At 35.2% G+C, this 15,949-nt stretch overlaps 1 protein-coding gene across 4 annotated transcripts in view; it reads left to right on the top strand.

Annotated features, from left to right (window-relative positions):
* The window catches only part of wash (WASH complex subunit washout), a 67,935-nt gene that overhangs the window by 12,617 nt on the left and 39,369 nt on the right, over window positions 1-15,949 (top strand). For 3 of the 4 annotated variants that reach the window (XM_074088945.1, XM_074088946.1, XM_074088944.1), the window contains exon 5: window positions 6,574-6,700. In XM_074088945.1, the coding sequence (XP_073945046.1) occupies window positions 6,574-6,700 (127 nt within the window). The remainder of the gene's footprint in view (window positions 1-6,573; window positions 6,701-15,949) is intronic. The other variant, XM_074088947.1, reaches the window with a different exon arrangement.

The raw sequence follows: 15,949 nt of genomic DNA, 5'->3' as shown, positions 1-15,949 counted from the left end.
CAAGAAAAAGGGTACTTTGACAATAATAATCCGGTGCCGCTCGCACTGCATGCAGCGAGCGACAATAGTAGCAAAACAAGAAATACATGGAATCGTTATAACTAGATACGGCATACGTACGCCGAACGTAGTTCAGATTAACTTATGCTATATTATACTTATGTAATTGTTTGAAAATTAGCGTTTATATTCTCTAGTGTTTTAATTGTTTTAAAAGTTTGTCATTTATCTACTATGTACTGGGTTTTTATTTTATATATATTTATGACTCCAAAGTTACACCAGCTCTTTCGTCTTGGACTTGGGACTTGGCAGTCTGTGTGGTGTGAAGAACTTCATGATGTTAGTCCTCTAGTTGAAAATACACATAAACCTATTTACGAGTAAACACTTGCTAAAAGACCCATACCTGTGCTAATATCACGGTGATTCATTACTGATCATCTATCCCTTTCCTTTCATTTGTCCTTGTGGTGATCGTTTGGGACTGACACAACAAGTCCGGTTTATTACGACTATAAAGTAATGGAGATAGTTTGCGACCCTGAGAAGACTATAATTGCATACTTTTTATGCCTAATAATATATTGAGATAGCGAATTTCTAGCGAACTTTTGCGAAATCCCTGATTTTAATTCCAACTTCTAGAATTAATGATTTAAAGAAAGAAAAAACTAAAAATTTTTTTTTTTTTAATTTTTACAAGTTTTCAACAGAGAAAGGCGGAAACAGACAAATAGTCATGAAATGGTAATGAGCGGAACCGCGGGTAAAGGCTAGTATATCATAAAATGTAAATCTTATGCATTTATTACCATCAGTAACTTTGCAAACCCAATGGTAAATGGCCATACGTAGGCGTAAGGTTTATAACAAGGAAATAATGGCCGTCCCCAGTTCGGAGAAATGCTAAAGTTCAGTTTGTTTTGTTTCATTCAGCAATCTACTTTACAACATCTCCTCAGTGAGACAAATGGAAACCTTACGGCGAACGGCAATTTAAATAAGAGTATTTTTATACGACACAATCGTGTCATTCCTCAAAATACATTGGAAGTATTTGCAAGAACTTGTATTTCTTTTATGACGCTGAAGTATTTTTATTTAAGACTAGCCTGTTACCCGCGACTCCGTCCGCGTAGAATTCGTTTTTCACTATCCCGCTGGAACTATGAAATTTTCCGGGATAAAAACTATCCTATGAAGGACATAGGATAGTTTTTATCCCCGGGACTCGAAACTATCTGTATACCGAATTTCATCTAAATCGGTTCAGCGGTGAAGTAACAAACAAACAAACTAACAAACAGACTTTCGCATTTATTATATTCGTGGGATATTTTGAATCGAGTTTCCAGTCTCTATTTACAAGGTCTTTGGAACCTACTCAAAACGGTTTTAGGCAATCAATCGATTGAAGAGGAAAGCGAATCCGAATGCACATCTCAGTCAATACGTTGAATATTTAATAGGGGTTTCCCGCGAATAGCTATTTGGAGCTTCGCCGACGTTCGGAAGCAAACTATGTTTATATCTATTGATCTTGAAATTTATTTCGGTAATTTTCATTCAACAACGGGCGCTTTGGGCTTATAATTAGGTGATATATTGGCGCAGAAATAGGTGTATTGTTTGCAAGTCATTCGCTGAAGTGGCTAAAACGTAAATATTTACTAGAACGGCTGCTACAATATCCTCTTTCGGGTTGGCCCTACCTGGGTAATATATAGGGCCGATTAGAAAGGAACATTGATGACATCAAATCGCAGCTTTAAGCCTTCACCGTAGGTTTTGTGTCGGTATAAAATTATTGCACTGAATTATGGTGTACAATAAAAGATATTTGTACAACGTACATACATATTAGGTACCTACATTTGGAGTCCAAATATAATATTGTCATGTAATCAATTTCCATACTCGGCAGTGGGAAAGATTTGAGCTGGATATGAACATGATAAATGAAAGAAGATCCTTTAAAATGACCTAATTGATTTTACATGTCTGTGGGTTCTATTCTTTGCATCTCGTGCTCAGTAGTGATGCTGAAGTAACGTTATTTAAATAGCAAATATTTCTCCACCGGACGCATATTTTTCCTCTCAAAAACTTGTTTAGTAACGGGCTTGCGGGTTCAAACTTACTTCTAATTAGATAATAAAATTTCTTGCTTTCCTTTTGTTTTATGTTCTACCAAAGCTAGGCTGCCAACTGTATCAAACATTTGACCGTTGAACAGACAGAACAGTGACGTAATCCGCCGCAGTGACCAAGGGTTGGTGTAGTGGTCGAAATCTGACGCTATGTTTTACTGAGAATTTTGAATATGACGCGTCATATTCAACACTTTGATTCGAAATAAAAGTATACAGTATTATCATCTACAACAGTTGTATACTTGAGTCCTACACTGGATTATCTTTTACTATTGTAAAACAATTGACACGACACAAATTTGCGTCAACGGTTGACGACAGGAAGAATCTCTCATAATTTGTAAAGAGTAATTAATCTCAATATGAAAAACCAGAACTTTGTGTTTAGATATTAACCCTTTTCCAGGGCCCGCTAATTTAGATATGCTGCAAAAAAATTAATCATAGTTTTATATTGTTTATCTAAGCTGGATTAATTTTATAACGATTAATATTTTTAACTACTTCAATTGATTTTGTACCATATTTACATTTCAGCAAGGTCTAATATTTGTGTACATTTATGTAGTCACTATATGCCCTATGCCTGGAAAAGGGTTAAACCATTTCTATTCTACTTATATCCATGACGAATGCTTACATTAAATAGAACGCACTAACACAAATAACATTTGGTTCGGGTTTTCCTTTTTATAAGAAATGTAAACATTTCCTTAAAATGACTTCACGGGAAACGTTCCTGAAAATCATAAAAATAAACGTTAGTATAGAGTTCATATAAATATCTTCGTGTACGCAAATTTTATTATCTTCTAGAAATAAGACTTAGATAACACATACGAACAATGATACGAATGTTTAAAAAACACGAATGTCAATTCGCACCAAGTATCTACCTATTACGAAACATACCAAACATTACGTATACATCAGCCTAGATTTAATATATTTCACGATAACATTAATTCATTAATATCTCGGATCAATTTCAACTAATACAGACTAAGCTACACATTGTATTGTATTGAACGAGACTTTGCTTTCTTGAGAAACTTAATGATATGATACGCGTTTATAACAAGTTATTGAGGGTAGGGAATCGCTCGCTGTACCCTCATTGATTTGTTACAAACGCGTTTCCCCTGTGGATAAATAAGCAATATGCCTAACTTATAGACCCGGGCGCCCGTCAGTCTAGCCCTAGCCTGGAGCTCGCCACCGATCAATATTTAAAGGTCACCCTACTAAATAAGCCCAGCTATACATAGCGTAGCCATAGCTTCAGTAATGTACTACATGTGTTGTTTGATCGCACGGACCGTTCCTTGATTACGCAATCGGCTCACCTTATCGCCCACGCAACACGTAACTTTTATCGATCGCACTGGGATGCATAATTTAGACTGGGTAAGGTACATACAATTATTCGCGCGCAATTCGTGCTACGCGCTGTTTGAAATACGGCGGGTACTGAGAAGTTGAATGTTGGGAAGTATCGTTTCCTGTTTTTAGCTAGAGGCGGTTCATTGTGTTTTGAATAGACTACTCGTTATCGCCCATTTTGACCTAATTAACCCTGCGCGTGACAGTTCTGGAAGTGGCTGTAAATGGGTACAGTGCTTGTTTGTGTCATTGCTACTGTGGAATTGCTATCCGCGTTGAATATTTTTTCTTGGCTTTGTCTGGAATATTCACTTTGCTGTAAAGAGCGTCACTCATTTTCTTACTTAAAAGATTTAAGTACTTAAAAGTTTTTCAAAACATTTTATCTCATTGAAGCTGATTGAGTTAATTAAATCGAGTCTGTGGACGAAGACACGAACTTAGTATTCTACTAGCTCTATAGTATAGGTTTCTCCTTCGGCTCACATTGCTTTTAAATTAGTCTCTAATTCGCTCCTCGAAGTAATTCAATTAATAATTTCTTGGACCGACGGTCTATATAATTTTACAGCTCTTTTAGGTGGAATCACTAATTAAATGTTGTTCGAAATAAAGCAATAAACTGGTAAAAGGACCCATTAATGTTTCGACGGCAACAAAATTGACTTTGTTTTTTTTTATTCATAATTCATTCATTTATTGCATGAAAACGGGTACAGAGATGTAGATGGTAAATATAAATATAATTAAGTACATGACCGTAATCTACCATATTCATGGTGTACAATATTCAGATAGATTAGTTACTACATTTCAGCTATTATTTCATACTAAATTACAATGTCAGAAATTACAATAATTATAATATCAATAAATTACAAATAATATCAAGATGTCACATAGGTATTCATATAAAATATTAAAGTTAACCATAGGAAGTGCAGATTTAAATTAAATCTAAATGGCATTAAATATAACTAGAAGCAGCATTAGATATGATTAAAATATTCATTGATCGTATAAAAACAGTTATTTAGGAGCCATGTATTCATTGTGGACTTGAATTGGGTGCCCTGTAGTACTTTTATATTTTCAGGCAGGGTATTGTACACTTTTATGCACATGTTATAGGCATTCCTTATATAAATGTCCGATCTGCAGCGTGGTTGAAGCAAAAGATTTTTGTACTGCGATCTTGTCTTGTTTCTACCAGCACCTTGACGTAATAAGATAAGGCTTTTTTAGTTATGATGCGGGATATTATGAGCTTTGCAAGACATACAACTATACTCGCCAAGTACGTATCAGGCCACGCACATAAATTAGTTAATTTCTGTGATATAGGGTTCCTTACTAGTATGCAGTAACTATTCGATTTATTGCTTTGATCGAATATTATTTATTTGCTGTCTTGTTAAACCTACTTACTGTAATATTTTTTTTAATCCAAAAATAACTATGTATATGTGAGGAGGAGGAAGGGGATATTTGGTACAAAGTGTTATTTGCACTTAGGTACTTGTAACTATAACCAATGTAGAACCGGCTAGAAAATCGAAGGTTACCTAAGTGAATGTTTCCTTGCACAAATTTTCTTAACCGAAGATTTGACGGCTGGTTTTACATTGGTTATAGTTACAATAACTATGATATTGGGGCGGGTCCCGTTGGCCTTACTTGCATTTAGCCTTGGCGAGCAGAGCACCTTAGTTGTATTTTGTCCGGTTAGCAAAATGCCTTGGTCTGTAAAACGCCCTCATTGCTATAAGGCATATAGTAGACGGAATGACTTGGCTGTAAAACGACTTAATGTCATAATGTTTTAGTAGGTAAATGGTCTGGTCTGGTCTTGTAAAACTATTTAATACAATCAAGACCTTACACAATTGAGTCATTCTGCCTACTTGAGCATTTCACGACCTAGACGTTTTGCTAAGTAAGTCTTCCTAAAATTTGGACAATTTTGTAATCATGGCATTATATAACCAAGTCATTTTGCATACTTGGTCAGTGTACTACTGAGCCGTTTTGCTCGCCAAGGCTAAATGCAATTAAGGCCAACGGGACCCGACCCATAATTGCAATTTATTGGTTATATTATAATTACAATAGGGCAATAAAAAAACTGACTGACATGTAAGTTAAGTTCATTAAGCACAGTCGCTGACAGACAATTAAATTACAAATTTTTAATACCACTGACTCACGCTTGGTCAGTTTTTGTTATTTGTCGATATGCAAACATATCCTCAAGCTATCATCTTTTCGAGTTTGGCGTTTGTTGTAGAGATACAACACAAATAAAAACAATACGATTCTTGTATGGGGACCCTCTTAATATTTCATTTCATTTAATGTGTATTATGATTTGTCGTGTGTACAACATTTTGATCACCTCAATCGCTCATCCACTTTTGCTGGTGCCTGTAGGACCGAGTATGGTTGTCTCAGGGATTGGTTGTCTGTAACAAACAACTACGAGTAAACGAACAAATAATTTCATCGACTATAAGTTACGTAAAATTAGAGGGAGGCTTCTTGTTATCTTTTGCCACCAGTAGAATACACTTATTCGTTTGATAAGTTGTTTATTACAACCGCTGTGACAACCATACCCGGTCACCCTTCCCTCCTCACCACTCAATATCCTAGGTATAAAAATGCTTGGGTTATTTATGGTTTGAAGACATAGGCATGAAAAAGGGTTGCTAAAACGAAAGTGTTTGGGTAGCGCAAGGTCGCCTTAATATTTACTTGGTTTGGCTTAAGAAAGAAAATATTTAAATTGTTATAGGTATTTAGAAAATTTGGAAGGTTTTGTTTGCAATAAAACATGCTAAATTGATTTTTTATTTGTTAAACCTGGTTTAAGCTGCATTCCATATATATTTTGACAATAATTAAAAATAATAGCAGGTATAACGAAAATTCTCTGCACAATGTCAAAATTGAAAAGTTAATTTATGGTGTCGCTTGCCTTATCTGTGTTGCGGGATGTTAGCACTGTTTGTATATGTGATGTCCGTTGTCCCAGCAGGGAGAGCAAGCAACCAGCGCCCGCGCCCGCCGGCGACGCACGCTCGAACCTGATGGCTGCCATCCGGCAAGCCGGCGGCGCCGGCCGCGCCCATTTGCGCCCCGCTGCCTCTACACCCACTAAGGTAAGATTGCTGGATCCTCCGTCAGGCCCTGTTTACATTATTCCAGTAGCATGATACTGCGGTGCTCGATCTGTCTCGTGCTCGACGCTCGATTTTAATGAAAATTTGCACTTTAATTAAGTTGAATATTTTGCAAACAAATCACTGAATCGAAAAATCGTTTTAGCAACCCCCCCAATGGTTTTAAAAGACCTATCCAACGATATCCCACACTACAAGTTTGGATGAGAAAAAAAAATCACCCCCACTACGTCTATGGGAGATATATATACTATAAAAAAAAATTTTTTTTCATTTTTTATTGTACCATTTTGTCAGATTAGTTTAATAGTACATTGTGTATTAAGGGTGGTAAATAAGGAATTACGAACGAGAGTCTATTAGAAGCCCGAAGTCGAAAACTGAGGGCTTTAATGAGTCGATGTTTGTAATTCTAGCACCGCCCGTGCGACATACAATGTTTTTCATCACATTTGCAAGTAAAATTTTATATTTGTAGAAGAAAAAATATAATTCTTCCACATATTGGCGATACTTTAGGCTGTGCTCTTGGCAACGTCGCCCTCTACCTCCCGCAGCATGCGCCGCAAACTATTGAACCTTTTCATATAAACGGTGAAAACTGTGCTCTATCCTAAACGCTAATTTTCACCAATCTTTGATACTCTTATGTTGCCAATGAAAACAAATCTAGGTTTGTAAATTGTACGTTTGGTCAAAATTAGCCAAAACTTTTAGGGGCAGAAACTGCACGAGCGTAGCCAAGTCTTAATATATATTTGTGTTCAAGAAAATAAACAGCTGAAAATATGGTAAAAATAATAAAATGAACCTAATGTTTTGAGGGTGGATTCAAAGCTCTCTCTTTGGCTATGCCTGTGGTGACTAATCAGACATATAGTATGGACATAAGGGATGTAGACAGCGATTACATTAAATGAAATCGTGATATTTCGAGGTAGGTATCTACTTGCGTCATGAGCATTGGTAGAATCTAAAAAAATGCGAGTCAATGTTAATTAATATTGTTTAGACCAAATTCTGTCTACCCTCTAGCGCGTCGACTGTGTACAGTGTACATACTAGTACACTGTTGTCCCGTAGAAAATGTCTACCCTAAGGACTGCTTGCACAGTCAAAGGTTAAAAAATTTGATCGTTGGATTAAATGTACCTAGATATCCATATATTTAATCCATGGATGATGGTCTTATACATTTTGATACTAGGTACTTGACCCTTGGATAGCACTTAATTCGGACTTACGAGTATATATTGAATCATTGAAACTGTTCAAATACCCATTAGCATTTCAATGCAAATATTTTTAGCTACTATAAATTCAAAAATGAGTCCATCCCTGATCATTGGTATTTGAAAGTGCTTATTCCCACTTTATTAGATAACGAAGCATCGATCACCATTAAAACGCTTGGAAATAAAACCTTGCGAAACACAAACATGTTGCGCTACGGAATACTCGGAAACAATATTTTCTGCAAACTCGTCCACCTTGTAGTAGGTACCTAAATATCTAAGCTACGTTTACACACAGACACTATAATTCATGTGGCATGCCTCAATAATATAAAATTTTAGATACTCATAGGTAATTGTTAGATAAATGAGGCTATAAGTGATTAATAATATACTTATAGATAACGATTAGAGTGTTGTCCATCAAAAAAAACACAATTCTTTCCGAGAAAGAACACAGTAAGTTATTTATTATTGACGTCTGACAGTCGCCCAGTTTTGTTTATGATTGGCCAGTAAAGCGTTCTTCTAGACGAGCTAAGTTATTACAGCAATAACCGAGTCACTACGACTTTGCCGAGGCACGGTGTTGCCGAGCTTTAACTGGTTTAAAGTCGATAAATTAGAGCCGCGCAAAAAAGGAAATGGGTGAATCGTAATTCTAAAGGTCTTGGTTTTCGAGGAACAGATTAATGTCAGTCGGGGGGCAATTAACGTTTTATAGAGCGCTAATGAGCTTGCGAATTAGCCGTTAACTACTTGGTATTGTATGGTTACAATTACCACACGTGGCAGTGTTATTTATTACTTACTAATTGCAGCGGAGAGATCGCTACTTAAATCGAAATTAAACATTTTTTTTAAGTAATTAAAAATTAATTCTCACATTAGTTTTTCTTTGTCATTAAATTTTGTTGATTTTATTTACAGCCTTTTACCTAGTGCAACATTACGCTACCGTTTATTTAACTTTTTAACCGACACCAAGAAAGGAGGAGGTTCTCAATTCGAGTGTATTTTTTTTTGTATGTTTGTTACGCGATAACTCCGCCAAATGTGGGCCGAATTTCAAAATTCTTTTTTAGGTCTAAAGGACATACTTCCGAGGTGGTCCCATTGAAACCAAGTCAGGATCTGATGATGGGATCATAGAGAAATCGAGGGCAACCCTCGAATTTGTAAAGCACACCTATAGCGATTTCGGCATTTTTAACATCAAGTCAAGTATTTACATTCAGAAAGTATCATTTGGTGAACTGGACCCTGATAAAGAAGACCGGTACTCTGTTATAAAATGATATAACTATGCTGTGTTTGAGCATAATGGAATCGTTGTGAGATGCACTTTGGCTAAAAACTATGAAAAAAAAATGGTACCGACTTCAAAAACCTTGAAAATATTTTTCTACTAGTTTGAAGTCGGTGCCTCAGCACGAGCCAGCAGGAGTGGTTGAAGCCCAATATGTAGTATTTAGGTGAGGTAGACGACTATAGTTCCACTCCTGCTGGCCCAGAGGCACCAACTTCAAACTAGTAGAAAAATATTTTCAAGGTTTTTGATTTTGAAGTCGGTTCCATATATTTTTCATTATTTGTAGATTTTTCTTTTTTCTACACTGGTGACCAAGCATAAAAAAAACTTGCAATTTTTTTTTACCCAAATTTGATACAAAATTCCAAAGACCATGTCATAGTCAAGTACCGTCGACGAAAAGGGTGCATTAAAGATGGTCTTTTAAAATATGTAAATGTACCTATAAATATATTCGATCAGATAAACTTGCGCCCTGGCTGATGTCTAATGGCCTAAACCGGTGCGGTGCAAAAATAAAGTTTTCTTCATATCGGCAGCATTCTCTGGTGTGGTTAGGAACGGAGATTTTAACCGCTTGTGTGTACTGTGTTAACAAAGCAAACCAAAAAAGTAGGTGTAGCATTAGCATTGTGGCTACACCAAACAAGCATAAATCATCTAGCAAATATCTTACTTGATATATGTGTGCGTACTTACAACCGCACCACCAAGGCAAAAGTTAACTGGGAATTAGAGATGTAATCTTAAAATTCCATGTAAATGCTAATCTAACTGTAATTATTAAAAATACGAAGAACAGTTTCGTGTTTATTTAAATTGATAGCGACACGACGCTGCCATGTTTTTTTTTCGTGAATTCCCAGAACATCACAAACTACGAAAATTTCAAAGCAAACATGTCTTTGGAATTATGTAATTAAATATAATTGTTTTATTACGAAAACGAAGTGTAGACGGCTAACTTATTGGCTAAGCGTTCCGTAACCACACCTTTTTTGCCCCAAGTATAGGTAGTTAACGAGAAAAGTGTAAATATTTGATAGTTATGTAAATTTATTTATGATTTCTATGAAATAATTTAAAAACTTAAAACACACAAAAACGCCTTGAAATACCTGTTCTTTGGTCGTAAATTTACGTCGGTATTTATTATTAATTAAGTAATTCCATATATACACGGTAGGACAAGAACGTTAGGCGCGGTAGGACGTTTGAAATATTCAGCCTTTTGTTTATTTTTGAGCCAGATCCATACTAATATTATAAATGCGAAAGTAACTCTGTCTGTCTGTCTGTCTGTCTGTCTGTCTGTTACGCTTTCACGCTAAACCGCTGAACCGATTTTGATGAAATTTAGTACAGAAATAGATAGACCTTGGAAAGAACATAGGCTACCTTTTATCGCGAAAAAAGAGGCTTTAAGGGGTTGAAATAGGGGATGAAAGTTTATATGGTGGAAGTTCGTCGCTGTCAAAGATAAAACTATGAAACTTGGCATTTAGGCACTTGATAAGAAATCCATACTAATATTATAAATGCGAAAGTAACTCTGTCTGTCTGTCTGTCCCGTTACGCTTTCACGCCTAAACCGCTGAACCGATTTTGATGAAATTTTGTACAGAGATAGAATAGACCTTGGGAAAGAACATAGGCTACCTTTTATGGCGAAAAAGAGGCTTTAAGGGGTTGAAATAGGGGATGGAAGTTTATATGGAAGATCGTCATTGTCGAAGATAATTGGACGGTTCTTTATGAAACTTGCCATTTGGGCACGTGCTAAGAGATAAATAATTATTTGTTCGCGCGTCTTTAAAAATTCTTCCTGTGAGGGGTGAAATAGGGGATGAAATTTATATGGAAAATCGTCATTGTCGAAGATAAATCGATGGTTCTTTATGGAACTTGGCATTGGCTACTTATAACAAATATAGATATTTGTTCAAGCGTTTTTGAAAATTTTACCTGCGAGGGGATGTTGCAGAGGGGATGATGCAGTGTTAGCAGAGCCTTCTAAGCTCATATGCGAAATGTACGCAATGTGGGGTCATTTTAGATGGCGTATCACATAGACAGTCAGACATAAAAATTATGATATTCAGATTTTTTCTTATTTATTGTGCAATAATGAGCTACCTTTATGCAAAATTCAAGTTTCTAGGACAGCCGGAAGTACCTTATAACTTTTTCTATTAAGGCAATAGGTTTGGAAACACCTTTTTAATGACTATATCTTTGATTGCCTTGACTTAGAGTTTGATAGACGGACGGACGGATAGCAAGTAATCCTATAAGGGTTCCATTTTTTCCTTTTTAGGTACGGAACCCTAAAAACATTTGCTCCGGCGCTTTTCAAATTTCAACCTATTTACTTGAAAATATGAGGATGAAAAGTTCTTAAGGAATTCCAAACAAATTACTACATATAAGTATATTTATCGGAAATATGTGTAGCTATGCTTAGTAAAAAATGCCGTCTTAATTATATCCACCCTCCTAACTTACTATAAAGACGTAGGTGTCAAGAGTTCACTATGAAGAATTAGTCCTTTTGTGTGGCAGGGTAGAATACACGTCGTATTGCTAAATTGTGGCTATCCGAAAAATATTTATGTTTTTACCAAAGAACATCAGGTGGATGGATGGATGGAAGAAAAAAAATAGTTTTATTTATAGCAATGTATTAAATTAAAATAGGTTATTTTCGGTGAACCGTAGAAGTTTCTATGTACTATTATTGGCAGAATAGGTATCCTAAATAAATTAAATACTTCCCAAATTACTATTCCACGCGGACGAAGTCGCGGGCAAAAGCTAGTATCGAAATATACGCAGACAAAGTGCGCGGGAAAAGCTAGTACAAAATAAAATCAATATATGTTCCTACTGTAAAATCTAATGGTGGGTTGAGTGAGTATGTGTACTTATTCAATTCATCCGATAGAGATATCACGTTGACTGGTTACGGACAATATATAATCGATCACCAATGGGTACGCTCAAAAATCGCCTATCGTGTCGTGGGTGTTTGTAAGAAGTTTCCGAAAATATTTAACCGTTAAACTTGAGCCTATTGCAAATTGGTATGACTTTGCCGCATCCATCCATCCCCTCCTCCTTTACTCTATTTTTATAGAAAGAGACGACAAATCGACACTGAGATCGACTCCATGCCTAGGGCCTCAGGTACTAAATCCTGATGCAATAAAAAACACTATCTTGGGACTCGCGGACACATTTAATGAACGAGCCCTTTTAATGTTCCATAAACTATTAGCACTAAGTGGGTGATTATCTGCCTAATGTTTGATCCGTTACCTGCTCTGATCTGGGTCGGCCGGCAGGTGGCAAACGTTAATACTGATGAGAATTGTATACAAAGTGGTTTGCGTAGTTCATGGTTGATTACTGTTTCTATTTATTTCCAATCATTTATATGAAATCTTGATTTACGTTTATTCTAAGCGATATGTATTGCGATTTTGTTAGAATATTTGTTTTCTTCAAGTTCTAACATAATGCGTATAAAACTTTTATAATAAAAGTATCAGTTACGCGAATCTTCGAACCTTTGTTATCGTCGTGGATGATAAGCGTTTATCGTAAGCGACGAATAATACATTAGTTTTCATTCATTTCGGTCAATTTTATGACGTTAGCGGGTATATGTATTTTTTTAAAGGATGGACAAGACACGGTACAGTCTTACATGGCAAACAATCTCGACAGTAGAATAAGTCTTTTAAAGGTTTTTCTTTGGGTAAACTAGCCACTATACTATATTGTATTTCAAAGAAAAGAAAGTGTAAACAAAGTCGTCATGGACCCGAACGCAGACATTTAGTGATGTGAAAACCTAGAAACTATAAATAATGAATCTGTTCAGTAAATCGATTAATTGATTAAATTAATAGCTAAAAGTAATTTTGTCTATTTTTATTATTTACAATACTTGGTTTAATTCCAAAGATGATTATTCAATAATAAAAGCAGTATTTTAATTTTAATGAAGTGAATATTTTAATTTATTTAATCAAGCCATAAATTGTATGTCGAGGTACATGCTGATGTTATGCAATACAGATAGAATGAATACAATTTTACCCAGTGGGTGTAGCTAAATAAAAATCACTTATTCAATAGAGCATTAATCGATTTTTATAATGTCATATTTTCTATTATATATATTTCTAGTCTATGCTACTACAGATTATTCACGTGTTTTATTCAAGAAATAACGTGATAATTTTGACGAAGATTTATCAAATGAAAATTGAATATTGAAATCAAGTGAATTTCGGTGACAAAAGTGATTAGACATCTAGTTAAAAGACACGAATTATAGATAAATGTGTTATTGATTCGATCCAGTAGGTGTTTATACAAGAAATTTGTTGAAATCGGATTGTTTACACTTTTTATAAATTGGATTGATATACAATATAGCTATGTAAGCAACAGTCAACTGCAAAAATATCGATATCTACGGCCGAAGTTACAAAAATATGTATACACGACTTTATTGACATAACATTAAGGTCGTGTATAGATATTTTTTGCAACTTTGGCCGAATCGATATATTTTCAGTTGACTGTACTATGAGTCATCTATTGAAGAGGATTCATAAAACAATCATATTAACCGTATGTGTGATATCAGCAAGCACACACGATTGCATTGCACAATTTATAGTCATCGCAGATCATTTGGTACAGGATGGCTTGGAGCCTCCAACTTGCAATTACGCGCTTCTCCAAGGAAATTACGATAATTGTATAGCTCAGATTCTAGGAAGGGATAATGGTCCTTGATAACGTAACAATGATAAATAGTATCAGCATATCCCATTGTGTCTGTTGTCTATCCACGTGTTACACACAACGCTATTTATATTCGATTTTCCTTATTTTTATCAAGAAATTAAGTAGAAATTAGTTTGTAAGCGCAAGAGTCAAAGATAGCAGCGTTTTGTCAGTTTTGTACGCACAAGCACCTACTACTGTTTGGCTACTGTACCACTAATATGAGTTTACAGTGACCGTACTCGATAGCGACGGCGTAAATTATTTGTAGAGGCGCTCTACAATTCTCCGTACATATAATTTACGCCGTCGCTATCGAGTAGGTAACTGTAAACTCATGGTACTGGTAGACATTGGTTGATTATAAAATTATTAGTAAACTGCGTCTCTCACCAAATCATAAATAATTACTATAAAGCAGCAGAAGTTTTTTTTTTACAAAAAATTGAGAATACCTTGTATGAATTCATTTTTGTACAGTCAATGACCTCTACTTTTGAATGCATGCCAAGTTACCTTTTGCTACATTATCATGAAAAACATATTATACAGAAAAAGAACTTCATTAGACATTTCAAGCGCGCATGTTATCTTTCTTATTTTGAAATGTTGCCAAGTTCTATTAAACCCATAAACCCATAGGAAACACACGTTTTTTGATGTTTAATTTGGACGACATTTATGAATTTGTACTTTTCATTTGTCAACAATTTAATTTTGCCCAAATTTTTTATTTATTTTACGGGTTTGACAAGATTTAATTTTTTTAACACCTGTAAATTACTACAGGAATCGAAAGAGTTTAGCCTCCTGAACATGGGAAAATATTTATTATAATTTATTTCTTTAAAAGAAATACAAAAAAAATATATCTGAATTTGTCACCAAAAAAGGAGCTGTTATAATTTTGACAACGTGTACGTCAGATTTGTGTGATTTTTTTTTTAAATAGAGGCTAGACAAAAGTAATGGGTTCATTGTGTAGTAGTTTTGCAGTTATACCCTTTTAGACTAAGCACATCTTAAAAAAATTGTAATAAATTAATTAATAATCGTAGCGAAATTTTCAGCGTCTCTCTTTCCAAACAGAATACAGAGAACGAATCAAATTATAGTCTTAGAAATATGAAATCTTGTCAATTCAAGTTTTGGCTCACGAGATGAGATCAAAGTTAACTAAAATCAGCCCTTGATAGCGAAATATATATACTTGTACTATTTTCTATTCTGTGATATTAGCCAATAATTTTGATAAAATACTTACGACGACTATTATTATAAACCATCTTTTCTATGCACGTGAATCATTATATGAATATTTTTGATGAAACGATAAAAATGTTTAGTAATTATTTCGCATTGTATTGGATGTCACTGAGCTCATCAAGCGCACCATCATATTTGTATTATTATGAAATAACATTTCAAGAACGTGTTAACGTGTAACCACCCCTCAAAAATATATGCGAACGGATAGTTTTCGAAAAGTTTCCAACTGTAGCAGTTGCAGCAGTTTGGGCATATACAAATGTAAGTCATTAATAGAACAACGAATCAGCTTTCGACGGAAACGTATGTACCTACAACAACCATTTATTTTGAAATTCTCTCATTAGCGAGCCAGTTACCGGAATCGATTATTCGATTTAATACAAAATTCCCGCAACTGTGGCCGTATGCTCGAGTTGCGTGCCTCTTCTCAGTGTATAACACCCTTTGTTCCTCTCTGTTTCTACGGAAGCTGACCGTTCTGGGGTAACGTCACGAATGCTACCGAGGTATAAACAGTCGAATTATAAAGCGATCATGACTCATTTTGCTCTAATTCCTTTAAACCAATTGAACAACGTAAAAAAGGCGGTAACTTAACTATATTGA

Source organism: Choristoneura fumiferana, chromosome 6 (genome assembly GCF_025370935.1).
Source record: "Choristoneura fumiferana chromosome 6, NRCan_CFum_1, whole genome shotgun sequence".
Classification (NCBI taxonomy): Eukaryota; Metazoa; Arthropoda; class Insecta; order Lepidoptera; family Tortricidae; genus Choristoneura; species Choristoneura fumiferana.
The sequence above is the reverse complement of the archived record's forward strand: the minus strand, read 5'-3'. Positions and strand labels throughout refer to the sequence as shown.